Source organism: Bufo bufo, chromosome 4, assembly GCF_905171765.1.
Source record: "Bufo bufo chromosome 4, aBufBuf1.1, whole genome shotgun sequence".
Classification (NCBI taxonomy): Eukaryota; Metazoa; Chordata; class Amphibia; order Anura; family Bufonidae; genus Bufo; species Bufo bufo.
In genome coordinates this window covers 498,143,226-498,159,988 of record NC_053392.1, presented here as the reverse complement: position 1 = coordinate 498,159,988, position 16,763 = coordinate 498,143,226, and the positions used below count along the sequence as shown (strand labels likewise).

General features: G+C 45.3%; 1 protein-coding gene across 1 annotated transcript in view; it reads left to right on the top strand.

The window, feature by feature from the left end:
• THUMPD2 (THUMP domain containing 2) overlaps positions 1 to 16,763 on the top strand; it is a 97,249-nt gene that overhangs the window by 70,231 nt on the left and 10,255 nt on the right. Inside the window, exon 7 of the mRNA XM_040427370.1 lies at positions 10,793 to 10,864. Within this exon, the coding sequence (XP_040283304.1) occupies positions 10,793 to 10,864 (72 nt within the window). The remainder of the gene's footprint in view (positions 1 to 10,792; positions 10,865 to 16,763) is intronic.

Below are 16,763 nucleotides of genomic sequence, written 5' to 3'. Positions count from 1 at the left end.
TAGGCGATATCAGAATACCCAAATAGTCAATGAAATCGGAGATCTTAAGCATAGTCATGGGCCCCTCTCTGGGAAGTTCAAATCTATCTAGAGGCATTAATATCGAGGCCTGAGACTTGACAAAAAGAGTAAATTGTCAGATTTTTTTTTCTAGAACCCTCCAGATGAAGACAGGATGGAGCGACAACACCCCCCTCCCCCGGCCGGAGGGTTGTAGATTTACAAACAAACTGTGGAGATTAATATGTGTACTAGGGATCGACTGATTATCGAAGTTACCGATATTATCGGCCGATATTTATGATTTTCAAAGTTATCAGCATCTAACCTTGCCGATAATGCGTCCAGCGCTGTCAACATGCTGTCAGTGCGCTCATATCAGCAGCACAGAGCAGAAGGAGTCACTCTCTCCCTCCCCCTGTGCTGCTCTGCCATTGAGGAGAAACAGGAGGAGGAGGGGCGGGCGCACTGCTCCACCAATGAGAGGACCTTTCATAGGTCCAAACATAATAAACTAAGTAGCAGAACATGTAGGGGATAATGCAGGGATGTCCCTGCACTTACTATTATTTCTGTCCGGTGCTCCGTTGCGCTGCTGTGGACCCCTGTTACCTTCTCCGTCGCTGTATGCTAATCACTAGCATCGGAACACCAGGGAGGAGACATCAGCTTTTCTCCCTGGGCGTTCCTTCTCCCTGGCTGTAGCACTGTCCAATCGCAGCGCATCACAGCCAGGGAGGGAAAAAAAAAAAAAACTCACCACCTCCCTGGCTGTGACGCTCTGCGCTGCGATTGGACAGCGCTACAGCCAGGGAGAAAGAACGCCCAGGTAGAGAAGCTGATGTCTCTTCCCTGGTGTTCCGATGCTAGTGATTAGCATACAGCACGGGAAAAAGGTAACAGGGGCCCCAGCGGTGCAACGGAGCGCCGGACAGAAATAATAAATGCAGGGACATCCCTGCATTAACACCTACATGTTCTGCTTCTTAGTTTATTATGTTTGGACCCGTGAAAGGTCCTCTTTAACGTTTAATACAAATACAGTAGGCTGGGTACAGTCACTTACCCGTCGCCCAGCCTCTATGAAAGGAACATAACCTACATAGAAAATGCCAGACCGCTAATACTGATTAATTTCTTTATTACAAAAATCACATTAAATGAATCACAATTAAATACATACATGGTTAAAAGAATTGGTACAGGAGATAAAAAACGACATCACTGGAGGAAACATACAGTGGACGCAGGTCCCAGTTAATCCGACATGATTGTTCACTAAGGTGCATATATAGGATTCAATTGAAAGCAGAACATAGGACAATTACCCATACTGTGTCTCCTCCAGAATGGCGCCAACCCCAACGCGCGTTTCGGCGTACCTTCGTCTGGGGGTGGAAAGGAAGCTGCGATCAGCGGCATATAATCCCTCAGGTGCCACACTGCTCCCTGTCATTAGTGGGCAGTGCGCCCCCCCTTCCCCAGTATTAAAATCATTGGTGGCAGTGGCCACAGAGTCCCTTCCCCTCCTCTTCATTGGTGGCAGTGGCAGCTTCAGATCGGAGCCCCAGCAGTGTAATCCTGGGGCTCCAATTGGTTACCATGGCAGCCAAGACGCTACTGAAGCCCTAGCTGCCATGGTAAGTTCCCTGCTGCTGTGTGCACTATGCATTGAGCAGTAGGGAGAGTGTAAAGTCCTATTCACCTTTATAGAGCTCTAGCAGGGTGAATAGGACAAGGGATTAAAAGATCCCAGTTTCTAGCCCCTAAGGGGGGAAATAGTTATCGTATTTTTCGCCCTATTAGACGCACTTTTTCCTCTCCAAAATTGGGGGGAAAATAGCAGTGCGTCTTATGGGGCGAATGCTGCATTTTGCCGATTTTTTTCAATGATCCGCCATGGCGCGCGGCGGGTGTATCAGCTGAGAGGGAAGAGGGGCTGGCGGCCGGCATCTGCTTTTATAATGACAGCGGAGCCCGTGCAGTGACTGTATTCTACTACATGGGCCCCGCTCACTGTATATAATCGTATCTGTAATTGTAGAAATTGTTAATGTATAAAAATTCTGGGTCATCAGCGCCTCTATTACTTACAAGCGCTCGGTAGCAGAAAGGAGGGAGAAGGCAGGCCGGGAGGACGGGCGCTGGCAGTGTGAGTCACTACGTCATGCGCCCACGCCGCCTGCTTCATTCATTAAGTGGGCGGTGCAGGCGCGTGACGTAGTGACTCACGCTGCCAGCCCCCATCCTCCTGGCCTGCCTCCTCCCTCCTCTCTGCTACTGAGTGCTTGTAAGTAATGCAGGCGCTGATTACCCTGCATTTTTATATATTAACAATGCCTACAATTATAGATAAGATTATATACAGTGAGCGGGGCCCGTGTAGTATCTTTTATTAGACCCCCATATTTTTTTTTTTCACCGCAGAGAGAATTTCATTTAATGGAGAACATTCCTCCTTGGCTAAGTCCTTTTGGTTCTTCTCTCTCCGCCTGCTCCTCCTGGGTAACGTCTTCCAAGACTTCTACCGCCATTTTTTTAGCGTTCAGATCCGACATGACTTTTTGACCTGATCTTGTATTTACATTTGGGATTAAAAAAAAATGGTAAATTTTTTCGGGCTCAACCGCCTCTGACCCGTTTTAAGGGATGAATGCTCGGCAGATCGCCTATTTTGCTTGGGAGTCATATTTTATTATTTCCCACACCCCTCTTTTTTCCTCCTTCCCTCCTTTCTTCTTACTCTCTTCCCTTACTCCCTACCGCTTTTCTTCACCTTTTGGCCTCCGTCTCTTTACACCAGGGCAAAGCAGTTGCAAGTCAATGTATATCCAGAGTTAGACTCAGATATAGATTACAATGAATGAACTTGAAGAATTCTAAACCAGACCAGGGAGGATCGACAGAAAGGAGTACGCAGGGAGGAGGATGGATTAAACATAAAGACGAGGGGAGCAGGAGGGAACATGTATCCAAACCTCAATTCAAAAGGAGACAAAGATGAGAGGACCGGGGTAATCCGGATGGAGGCAGATAACAGGATTATAATGCAGCGGTGACCGATAAAGCGGAGAGCGATGAGACCAGGAGGGGAGCCACTGGAATGTCAGCGGTGTTAGGCAGCACTGGGCACCAAGCGCAGATCTGAGCCGCACGTAGTAGAGGGACAAGAGACCACTCAGACGACCCCAGTGCACTTTCAGGCTCCAGGCCGAGGAGAGTGAAGCAAGGCGTGCAGACATGGGTGGTTGGAGTGAGAGGGGGAGGAGTGCGACGTAGCCGTTCTACGTCATCCTGTCCTGACCCTCCTACTACGTCAAACATGCGACATTTGATAAATGTGGCTTAAAGTACACGAACGCAGACTCAAGCAAAACTGACTTCAGATATTTCCCTCATGATAAGTTCCCCTAATAGTGTTTTACTGTATATACACATGCCTCATCCTTTTGTAAACTATGTAATAATGTAGAAATTGGCTGGATCCATCAATGTGCATGTCTCCATAAATTAGCATGTTCCAAACAGTTATCAGATTGTTATATTGCTTCACACACTGAAATTTAGTCCACTTTTTTGATTTGAAAACACACTTTTATTACAATCACAGTCATCAAAATACATACTACACATAAGCACTGCGATGCAGCGCAGGCCGTCAGGCAGTACCCAATAAATAACACAATCACTATGCATAGCATGACAGTCTAATATACAGTCCAGGCTTGCCTACACTATACATCATACTGCATGCTACACTAAAAATCCTATTTAATCACAATACACAAAAAGTCCTACAACAAGACAGTGATGAGGGGTGGTGGATAGAAAGGGGAAATCACATGCTCGAAGCTTTATTGAAAGACAGACACAAAAGGGGGGAGAGAGAAAAGATAGGGTTGGGCAAAATACTGGTATGTAAGATATACCACGGTATTAAGAAACGGCTATATGGCAGCATCACTATTTCGTAATTACCATGGTATTTTAGTGTCTTCATAGAAGAGGTCACGCTTGACAGCGCTGACACCTTCTAAAATGCAGCGTGTACTGCTATAATGCAGCTGCTAGTCAGTGTCTCCACCCCTGTCCCTCCCTTTCACGTGTTGCCAACTGTCAGATGCAGTGTAGGGCATAAGTGTGTAACCTGATGTGAGGAAGACCTGGCACCATACTGCTCTCGGCAGTGCTGTGCACCAAATCCCTGTGCTACATGGTCCCTGCTACTGTCATTCTGGTAAGCGCACCCATCTACCTGGTGGCATGGGGCTGCTAACGGGTCCTTATCGCTGTGCTGCCTGAAAGCTTATTCTGTCGGGGGAATGCACCGACCATATGGGGCCACTAGAAGACATCATATTATATGGGGACCACAAGAATACATTGTGGCCCCCCATATAGTATAATGACTCCATGTGGCCCCGTACAGCATTGTCTCCTTCTGGCCCCATACAGCGTTGTCTCCTTGTATCCCACATCCAGTATAATGTCTCCTTGTGGTCCGCATATAGTATAACGTCTCCTTGTTGCCCCCATAGAGTATGATGTCTTTTTGTGGTCCCCATATAGTATAATGTTTCCTTGTGGCCCCCATAAAGTATGTCTCCTTGGGTGGTTATTGCGATATATCGTTATCGCGATAGATTTCTTGATGGGTATATTTTTGATATCCACTAACCCTAGGGGAAGGAGAGAGATTTAGTCGTCTTCTTCATCATCAATGTCCAAGATGTTGTAGTCCCGCAGTAGATTGTGGATAAGCCTGCAGCAGTCCAGGATGGACTTGCTCTCCCTCCTGAGAATGAGACGCTTCTTTGCAAGCCATATAGCGTACTTAAAACAGTTCATAAGGTGCCAGGCCTCCTGGATGCCTCGACAGTATAAATCCCTGGAAATAGTCCATACAGCACCGAGGTGTATTGTAGGCTGTTCCTGGGCACAGAGTCTTTAAGTTCATGTTCCAGGGCATCCAACAGGCCCTTCGCAAAGGGGCACTCCCAAAACAGGAGCAAAGATGTTTTCTCCGCCTGGGGCATTAGCAGGTTTTGCACAGGTTCCGGGCGTGTATGAATGACCGGATATGAAAGCCTCCCTGGATGGCCATCCATGATAAGTCCTTGTGCCCGGTTAACCTGTCTGAAGACACATTAGTTCATACAGTCTCTACAGCAGCGGTTCTCAACCTAGGGGTCGCGACCCCTTTGGGGGTCGATCGGCCCTTTCCGGGGGGTCGCCGGTGCTTGTTTTGCGGCTGAGTAACTCAGAAGATCCAATGGTATATTCTAACCCCCAGGCGTTCCCATGGTGACGGGGATGCTTGCCTGGGGGATAGAATATACCATCGGATCTGAGTTTTACGAGCTCAGTGAGATCGTAAAAACTCAAATCCGATGGTATATTCTAACCCCCAGGCGTTCCCATGGTGACAGGGACGCTTGCCTGGGGGTTAGAATATACAGGGCCACGCCGCTCACAGCAGTATATTTATAAACTAATCAGTAACTACTTTAACTTTAATCATTGCTCATTGCTGAGCTCTTTACTTGGATTATAATTTATTTGGATATGGGATATCTTACTTTGTCTTAGCTCCGGTAATAGCAGGCAGTGCGGGGGGCGGCGCTCACTCACTGACGTCACGCACCTGCTCCTCCCACTAGGCGGCGCAGGCGCGTGACGTCAGTGAGTAAGCCATCCACAGAGAGGGGGATCTGTGCCATCCACAGATCCCCCTCCCCTAAACAGTGCCATCCACAGATCTCCCCCCCTAAACAGTGCCACCCACAGATCCCCCCTAAACAGTGCCATCCACAGATCCCCCCCCTAAACAGTGCCATCCACAGATCCGTGGATGGCACTGTTTAGGGAAGGGGGGATCTGTGGATGGCACTGTTTAGGGGAGGAGGGATCTGTGGATGGCACTGTTTAGGGGGGATCTGTGGATGGCACTGTTTAGAGGGGAGATCTGTGGATGGCACTGTTTAGGGGAGGGGGGATCTGTGGATGGCACTGTTTAGGGGAGGAGGGATCTGTGGATGGCACTGTTTAGGGGGGAGATCTGTGGATGGCACTGTTTAGGGGGGGATCTGTGGATGTCTTTGTGTTTAATTACTCTGCTTTAATTATGTTCAATTTGTAGCAATAAAAATACATCCTGCATATCAGATATTTACATTACAATTCATAACAGTAGCAAAATTAGTTATGACGTAGCAAGGAAAAAAATGTAATGGTTGGGGGTCACCACAACATGAGGAACTGTATTAGGGGGTCACGGCTTTAGAAAGGTTGAGAACCACTGCTCTACAGTGTCATCAGCCCTGGAATTGACCCCACAAAGTAATTTGCTCTGATTTAACTTTTGGATCATCTTCGGTTTCCACAAGTCAGGCTTGAGGCCCCCCAGTTGATGTTCCCTCCCAAACCGGAACAACATTTCCATAGTACCAAGGAGCGTGCCAGTTGTAAGGGATAGAGCTGTCCCACTTGTCCAAGCCTAAACCTGTCCAGAGGGGTAGGCTTGCCAAACAGAGCCGTTCGTTGGATGACAACCTTTAGCCGGTTGGCCAATACCTTGGCGAGGATCTTGTAATCCACGTTCAGGAAAGCGGTGGGACGGCAGTTTTTCAGGTCATATCTCTCCCGCTTCCTCTTATACAAGATCATAATCATTCCTGTCCTAAATGACGTGGGCATTCTACCCTCCACCATCTTCTCCTCATAGAGTTCCCCAGCAAATCTGGACAGATCCAGTCCTGCAGTGCTATGTAGAGCTCCACTGGAAGATCGTTGCTACCCAAGGTCCTCCCAGACTTAAAGGGTCTTGCAGCAGAGAGCATCTCCCACACTGTCAGAGGGTCATCCATGCCCCCGCACCTGCAGGATCAACAGGGTATACCTGTGATACCTGGCAGGAATTTATTTGCGGTTGAGTGTTCTTCAGGGAGTAGAGGTCACTTTAGTAGTCTGATCACTTCCTCCTTCCCTGATAGCATGTTGCCGTCCTTGTCTTGGAAGTTCATTCAGTGGCCTGTGGCCAGAGTGGAGTCTCCTGAAAAAGAACAAGTTAGAGAGTAACTAAACCTTTACATAAACTTTTCATATGATGTCCCTAATGCCCTAATAAAACTATCTCTACTATACTTTATTTATAAATGTTCTATTTTTACTACACTTTTTCCTACCTAAAGCGAACCATTCCCTGTGCGCTTAAAACTCTGTTCTCTGTACACCGCTGACAGCTCAGTGGTGTACGGAGTAAATTTTATCAATGGGGCTGCAGCAGTGCTGTGAGTACGGGCAGGAGCGCATATTGCTATTCCTGCCCGTACCCTGTACGATTACTAACATTTGGCATAGCACATGGGTACCCTGGACCCATGTACTATGCCAGGATTAGCTGAGTGGAGCGGGCTCCTGCTTCTGTCTGCTCTGCTAAGAGAGCTGACATGCAGTTGTTTTAGCTTAGCGGAGCAGACAAAAGCAGGAGCCCGCTGCTGCGGCCCCATTGATGAAATGTACTCCATACACCGCTGAGCTGTCAGCGGTGTACAGAGAACAGAGTTTTAAGTGCACCAGGGAATGGTGCGCTTTAGGTAGGAAAAAGTGTAGTAAAAATAAAAAAATTATTAATAAAGTATGATAGCGATAGTTTTATTAGGGCATTTGGGACATCATATGAAAAGTTTATGTAAAGGTTTAGTTACTCTTTAAATTTCTCACCCTTCTACAGGTTTTTCACTTTGAAATAAAAGATGATTTGCTTGGATTCCTTCTCAAAGTGCCATTTAAGGCTCTTCTTGGTTTCCTCCAGCTCCTCTCTAACGTCCCAGCTGCATAGATGAAGGTTTTGCAGGGACCGCAACTGATGTTGCAGCTCTCTGAAGTGCCTCTTCTTTTCACATTACTGTTGTTGTTGCTTGGCCTGAAAGAAACAACAAAACTTGACTTTAACATACTCCCACCAGTGACTGTTTCTTTCAAGCAACCATTTGTTATTCCACCAGACCATGTAGATCTCTAGATTCAGTTGCTCCTGTAACCTCCACATAGTTGAAACCTCCTAGTCCCCCCTCCCTCTTTAAGGACCAGATGGATTGAAGCTAGGAGCTGAGAAGTTTGATAGCCATTGATACCCAGGAGTGGCTGTAAGGGGTTCTCTGGTTTCATAATGATTTTTATCAGCAAGCAGTACCCCCAAATACTACATATTTTTGCACCAAAATACTTGTTTTCATCTCAGCACTTTCCTTCCCCTTTTTTTTTCTCTTCTTGCTGGGCATTCTACCAAACCCATAATGTTTTGCTCGTTAATGTTTCACAGAGTTTGTTCCACATAGCTAACACAAAAAAAGAAGTTGTAGGGGGACATGATTACTGCTGAGTGAACAGTGTGGCAGGTGGAAGAAGCTCTGAGAAATATTAAAGAGAAAAGCCTTCCGAGTTTGATTAGAAAACAGAGCAGAAAGTTTCTGAAAACCTCCAGAGAGGAGACAGGGCAGCTAAGAAAAAAAGAAGGAAAGTGCTGATATGAAAAACCAGTATATGAGGGAAAAAATGCAGTGTTTGGGGTACTCTGGGCAGGAAAATAAAACATTTTTGAAACCGGAGAACACCTTTGAAATTACTAGTTATGGATTACTTCCGATTAAAAGCAAATTTGCTCTTGACATTTTGTCTTTTTTGAACCCACATCTCTTTTGTCCAACCTTAGGGCTCTTTCACACTTGCATTGTCCGGATCCGGCGTGTACTCCATTTGCCGGAATTACACGCCGGATCCGTAAAAACGCAAGTGAACTGAAAGCATTTGAAGACGGATCCGTCTTCAAAATGCGTTCAGTGTTACTATGGCAGCCAGGACGCTATTAAAGTCCTGGCTGCCATAGTAGTAGTGGGGAGCGGGGGAGCAGTATACTTACAGTCCGTGCGGCTCCCGGGGCGCTCCAGAATGACGTCAGAGCGCCCTATGCGCATGGATGACGTGTCCATGTGATAACGTCACCCATGCGCGTGGGGCGCCCTGACGTCACTCTGGAGCGCCCGGGGAGCCGCACGGACGATAAGTATACTGCTCCCCACTACACTTTACCATGGCTGCCAGGACTTTAGCGTCCCGGCAGCCATGGTAACCACTCTGAAAAAGCTAAACGTCGGATCCGGCGATGCGCCGAAACGACGTTTAGCTTAAGGCCGGATCCGGATTAATGCCTTTTCAATGGGCATTAATTCCGGATCCGGCCTTGCGGCAAGTGTTCAGGATTTTTGTCCGGAGCAAAAAGCGCAGCATGCTGCGGTATTTTCTCCGGCCAAAAAACGTTCCGTTCCAGAACTGAAGACATCCTGATGCATCCTGAACGGATTTCTCTCCATTCAGAATGCATTAGGATAAAACTGATCAGGATTCTTCCGGCATAGAGCCCTGACGACGGAACTCTGTGCTGGAAGAAAAGAACGCAAGTGTGAAAGGGCCCTTAAGTAGTCATTGTCGTTTCAAGAAACTTTGCATAAATCAGTAGTACAGGTGAATATAAAAAACTTTGTAATATACCTTATCAGAGAAGAATGCTCCCCCTATCCTCACAAACTAACTTTTTTTTGTTAAGTGTGCTGCCACACATTCAGGTTTTTTATTAATGCAATTTTTAAAACCAAAGACTTTAGTGTTTTCAAAAAAAGTCTATGGAGCGGACAGTAAATCTGCTTCAAAGGGAAAAGGACATATTTCTCTGATAAGATATATTACAATGTTTCTTATATTCATCTGTACTATTAATTTATGCAATGTTTGTTGAAATGACACTATTTAACATTATGGAATTTTTATCATTCCAATCAGTTATGTAGGCCATAGTGATTTGGTACACATCCTTGTACAATATGTTAGTTTGTCACAAGGGTGTCTCATTATGGTGCTCTGTTAGGTGCCCTTCTTGTGACCGTAGGTTCCTGATCCCTGGTAATCTGTCTCCCCTGTAGAGGTAGCCAAAATCTAGACAGTATGCTTGGGCAAGAGTCAAGACGGATGCCAGAATATATAGATTGGTCTCTTTTTGGCTAAAGGATCCGCCTTGTCCTTGATGCTTGTGGGGTCTTTTTGGTCAATGTATTGTATGGTTTTCATAGCCCATCAGTTTTTTTTTTTTTGTTGTTGTTTTTTTTTTTGTAGCACTGGAGTCACCAAAATATAATCCCAGGCTTTTAATAAATAAAAATGTTACAAGGTGTGTGTTCATCTGATGATCCAAGCTTTAGTCTAGTTTCACACTTTCATTCATCGTTCCAGCACGCTGTTTGGGCAGAGAGCAGCCTACCAAAGCTCTCCGGATCCGGCATTGCCGGATGTTACCAGAATGCCCGCTGGCCCTATTGACTATAATAGAGTCCGGCAAAGAACTGGCCACTACCAGGCAATTAAGCCGGGATTCGGCTGGACAAAAACCCACTGTGTGCATATTTGCCGGGTAGTGGCCAGACCTGATTATAGTCAATGGGGCAGTGGGCATTCCGGTAACATCCGGCATTGCCGGATCCAGCGAGCTCCAGCATTCTGTTCCCTGCTGGAACATCTTCACAGAACTACAAACAGAAGTATGAAAGAAGTCTTAGCTAGAAAAGTTCAACTATAATTTTTTTAAATAAATATTAAACATGAATTTATTTAAAATTTGTTAATATAATCAAGTTTTTTAACTATTCAGCTAAATCTATAATTTTTCTATTTAACCAAGCCTATACATTGTTTTTTCATTTTGTTTGTTAATTCTTTTGTGGGCTTTTTCTATTTGTTTCAGACAGCAAAATATGTACTTGATCCCATGTGTGGTGTTGGAACTATATTGTTAGAAGCTGCCATGGAATGGCCGGTATGTATGTAGGCTGACAATATTGTCATAAAAACTACTTTAACAAGGGGTTGTGGCACAATGGGCATTTATCACTTCTCCACAGGATAGGTGGTAAATATTTGAGGGCTTTTTGCGTCAGCCCCCAAGGAGTTGTCAAATGTGACCACGGCATCTGAAAGTGCTAAAAAACGGAAGTGCGTGCTTTCCCCTGGTGGAGATCAGGTAAAGCACCCTATTGTAATAATGAACGAGAGCCTATACTAGGCTTCCATATTCATTATTCGTATATCCCAGTTCAGGCCATTAGGTGGCAACACGAACTGTTATAATAATTTCAGAACAGAATAATGGAGCATTTTCCATTATTCTGTGCAAGCTGTGGTCTGCTTGGGGACCAAACAAAAAATACAAAAAAAGTTTAGAAAAATATAAAAATTCATCACTTCCATTTTTCAAAAATAAACACTTTAAAGGATAACTGTCACATTTAGACCCTAATTTCAATTTTCATATATGTAGTTACTAATAACATGATATTCCAGAATCAGTTACTACTAGACTGACTTACCCCATATTTAATAAGATTCAGCCCTTAGCAACCAGTCTGCATAAAACTGCAATTTCACTATTCAGTTAAGATGGCCGCCACTGCCCTCACCCTGAGGCTAATCCCGCCTGCCCTCACTAGCCAGTAACAATAGCCCCCCAAGCGTGTCAGTAACCAGAGCCCTCCCCCCAAAGGGTTAATCTCCTGCAGCACAAAGGGGTCCTCTTACCACATGTTGCTTTCATTTATACACTGAGCAGATGGCAGATCTCCCTTCCCTGTTGTGCGCTGCTTCGACTCTGCCTTCTCCAGCTCTGCTGAGTGAGGGAGCGTCTGCCAAGCGCAGGGACGGGGACAGGGAGAAGTGCACACAGCCCAGGGACTGTTATCAGCTGCTGGGGAGGACCTGGCTTTAATCATTTACTTACAGTCCCTGGCAGTCAGTAATGTGAGCCTGCACGCTGCATGCTCCGTCCTTCAACAGATAAACGGACCATGCCTAGCAACCCTATTTTAAGCACAGGTAAAAGTAGGCAGTACAGGGAACAAAAATGTGGAATGTGGAAGGGCCACCAAGGTGATATTTATCACCAACATCCAATACTCCAAAAAAATATATACGACAGTTATCCTTTAAATAACATCATGGGCATTGCCAGATGCGATAACTCCCGAACTACTAAAAAGGTTAGCCTATACGGTGAATGGAATAACGAAAAAATAAGTAAATAAAAATGGCCGTTTCACAGTTTTTTCATCACTTTATCTCCCCAAAAATTGACTAAAAAGTGATCATCAAAAAGTCATACACATCTCAAAATAATATTATAAAAAAACCACACATTGTCCCGCAAAAAAAATGAGGCCCCACACATTTCCCTAGACACAACTATAGAAAAGTTACAGGGGTCAGAATATTGCAATAGAATAAAGTCAGTTTTACCACATACCGTAAAACTGAATTGCGTTTTCTTTCCAATTCCACCCCAATTGGTATGTGTGTGTATATATATGTATATGTGTATATATATATATATATATATATATATATATATATATATATATATATATAATATATATTTTTTTTTTTTTTCTCGCTTCCCACTACATCCCATGTAATGGTAAATGGTGGCATTAGAAAGTAGAACTAGTCCCGCAAAAAACAAGCCCTTATATGGCGATTTAAACAGAAAAAAAAAAAAAAGATTATGGCTCTTGGAATGCAGGGAGCGGAAAACAAAACGCAAAAAAAAAATGAAAATCTCCACGCCAGGAAAGGGTTAGGGTCTATTCACATGTCCGTAGTGTATTGCGGATCTTCAGATTGTGGATCCACAATACACCCGGCCGGCACACCCATAGAACTGCCTATTCTTGTCCGCAATTGCGGACAAGAATAGGACATGTTCTATTTTTTTTCCGGAGCTGACGACAGGAAGATCGGGGGCGCGCTCCAGAATGCGGACAGCACACTGTGTGTTGTCCGCATCCATTCCTGCCCCATAGAGAATGAATGGGTCCGCACCCGTTCCGCAATTTGCGGAACAAATGTGGACCCATTCTACGGACGTGTGAATGGACCTTTAGAGAGGTTTTCCAGGTGTTGTGCTTAAAATAGAAAAATAGCATTTTCAATCATAGTGGGTGACGCAGCACACCAATCACTGTCTACAGCAGTGTTTTTTGTTCATAGTGACGTTAATGCGGCTGATTGGTCTCAAACATCATGTGATCTGTCCTGTGACACAAAAAAAAAGGTGCAGTGGGATAGCAAAGGGACATGTAGTAATTGTTAAGATAAGTACATATAATATCTTGTTTTGCTACATTAGGTTCAACCACAGCCTTTTTAGATTCCTAGAAAAAGCTTTTAACGGGAACCTGTCATCCCCTTAATGCTGACCTCACTGAGGGCAGCATAAAATAGTGACAGAAATGCTGATTTCAGCAGTGTCTCACTCATGAGCTAAAAGTAAGTAGTTGCCGAGAACCAGCATAATAATCATTGCAGCCCAGGCCTTGAAAAGAGTCAAATCTACCTGAGAACAGTCATAGTTATTCATAATCTCCTGCACTCTTGCCCATCTGCTGATGATTCTCTCCTAGACTGAAAGGGCGACTAGGTAGAAGACAATGATCAGCAGGGAGAACAGGAATTTATGAATACCCAGGACTCTTCTCAGGTGTCCGTGACTCTTTTCCAGGCCCAGTCTGCAACGATTGTGATGTTGGTTCTCGGCAACCACTTACTTTTTAAATAAGCGCTGAAATCAACTCACCTGTCACTACTTTATGCTGCCGTTAGTATGGACATTATAAAGTTGATGACAGGTTCCCTTTAACCTCTTCCCAATTTTCTTTTCTTTTTTTGTGGGAAAAATTGTCCTTTCTAATGGCACCAGTTAATATTGCATATGATGTAGTGGGAAGCTGTAAAAAATTTCGAAATCGGGTAGAATTGGAAATAAATTCAGTTCTGACATTGTTTCATGGGGTTTTTGTTTTTTTACCGCATTTCCTTTGTGGTAAAATGACATGTCTGTTTCATTCTGCGGGTCAAATTTATATAGTTTTCCTTGTGTATTCATACCTAAAAAATAAAAATAAATTTTTTTTCTTTGCATTGGCATGTTCTGATATTATAACTTTTGATATTTATGTCTACAGAGTTGTGTAAGGGCTCAGTTTTTGAGGGCTGATTTTTTTTTTTTTCATTGATACCCTTTTGGTACATGTATGACTTTTCAGCCACTTTTTATTCTTTTAAAAGTAGCCATTTAGATTTTTTTTATTACACCATTTACCATATGGAATAAATACATTTATCTGTAATGGTACAGGCATTTTCTGATGCAGCAATACCAATGATGTTTGTTTGTTTTATTTATTTTATTGTCAAATGGGGAAAGGTTATTTGATATTTTAATATTTTACTTTTTTCTTATTTATTTTTAGGGAACTTTAACATGCGATCATATGATCGCTGATACCATAGACTGCAATGGCTATGGGAGAATGAGTTTGTTCCTATCAAGACCTGCCATTGGGATAGGAACTATCGAGGCCTGCCTTAGAGCCTTCTGAAGGCTTCAGGCTTCCATAGCCACAGGATAGCTCCTGCGATTTTGTCACAGTGGAGCCAATTGGTCACTTGGAGTGCCACATTCCCGGTAAATGACCACTCAGATTCTATGGTCGCAATTGACCACAGCATCTTGAGCGAGCACCATCTTTAAAGACCCGAAATCTGCCATGCATGAATGTCGGGAAAGGTTAAAGGATAACTGTCACATTTAGACCCTAATTTCAATTTTCATATATGTAGTTACTAATAACATGATATTCCAGAATCCGTTACTATTAGACTGACTTAGGCTACTTTTACACTTGCGTTTGGGGTTCCGCTTGTGAGTTCCGTTTGAAGGCTCTCACAAGCGGCCCCGAACGGATCCGTACAGCCCCAATGCATTCTGAGTGGATGCGGATCCGCTCAGAATGCATCAGTTTGGCTCCGTTTGGCCTCCGTTCCGCTCAGGCAGACACCCGAACGCAGCTTGCAGCGTTTTCGTGTCCGCCTGGTCGTGCAGGGCCAAACGGATCCGTCCAGACTTAAAATGCAAGTCAATGGGGACGGATCCGTTTGACGTTGACACAATATGGTGCAATTGCAAACGGATCCGTCCCCCATTGACTTTCAATGTAATGTCAGGAGTCCCTATTAATATACCATCGGATCGGAGTTTTCTCCAATCCGTTGGTATATTTTAACTTGAAGCGTCCCCATCACCATGGGAACGCCTCTGTGTTAGAATATACCATCGGATTTGAGTTAGATCGTGAAACTCAGATCCGACAGTATATTCTAACACAGAGGCGTTCCCATGGTGATGGGGACGCTTCAAGTTAGAATATACTAAAAGAACTGTGTACATGACTGCCCCCTGCTGCCTGGCAGGTGCTGCCATGCAGCAGGGGGCAGACCCTCCCCCCCTCCCCTGTATTTAACTCATTGGTGGCCAGTGCGGCCCCCCTCCCTCCCCTGTATTTAACTCATTGGTAGCCAGTGCGGCCGGCCCCCCCTCCCTCCCTCCCCTATATTTAACTCATTGGTGGCCAGTGCGGCCGGCCCCCCCTCCCTCCCCCCCTAATTAAAATGACCGACCCCCCCCATCATTGGTGGCAGCGGAGAGTTCCGATCGGAGTCCCAGTTTAATCGCTGGGACTCTGATCGGTAACCATGGCAACCAGGACGCTACTGCATTCCTGGCTGCCATGGTTACTTTGCAATTTTAGAAGCATTATACTTACCTGCGATGTCTGTGACCTGCCGGGCGCTCCTCCTACTGGTAAGTGAAAGATCTGTGCGGCGCATTGCTTAGGCCGTTCACAGACATCACAGGTAAGTATAATGCTTCTAAAATTGCTAAGTAACCATGGCAGCCAGGAATGCAGTAGCGTCCTGGTTGCCATGGTTACCGATCAGAGTCGATTAAACTGGGACTCCGATCGGAACTCTCCGCTGCCACCAATGATGGGGGGTCGGTCATTTTAATTAGTGGGGGGAAGGAGGGGGGGCCGGCCGCACTGGTCACCAATGAGTTAAAAACAGGAGGGGAGGGAGGGGTGGCCGGCCGCACTGGCCACCAATGAGTTAAAAACGGGGGGAGGGGGGGGCGGCCGCACTGGCCACCAATGAGTTAAAAACAAGGGGGGAGGGGGGGGCCAGCCGCACTGGCCACCAATGAGTTAAAAACAGGGGGGAGGGGGGGGGGCAGCCGCACTGGCCACCATTGAGTTAAATACAGGGGAGGGGGCAGCAGGGGGCAGTCATGTAACACAGTTCTTTTAGTATATTCTAACTTGAAGCGTCCCCATCACCATGGGAACGCCTCTGTGTTAGAATATACTGTCGGATCTGAGTTTTCACGAAGTGAAAAATCTGATCTGAAAAAACTAGTTATGCAGAAGGATCCGTTCTGAACGGATGCAAGCGTTTGTATTATAGGAGCGGATCCGTCTGTACAGACACCAGACGGATCCACTCCTAACGCAAGTGTGAAAGTAGCCTTACCCCATATTTAATAAGATTCAGCCCTTAGCAACCAGTCTGCATAAAACTGCAATTTCACTATTCAGTTAAGATGGCCGCTGCTGCCCTCACCCTGAGGCTAATCCCGCCTGCCCTTACTAGCCAGTAACAATAGCCCCCCAAAAGTGTCAGTAACCAGAGCCCTCCCCCTAAAGGGTTAATCTCCTGCAGCACAAAGAGGTCCTCTTACCACATGTTGCTTTCATTTATACACTGAGCAGATGGCAGATCTCCCTTCCCTGTTGTGCGCTGGTTCAACTCTGCCTTCTCCAGCTCTGCTG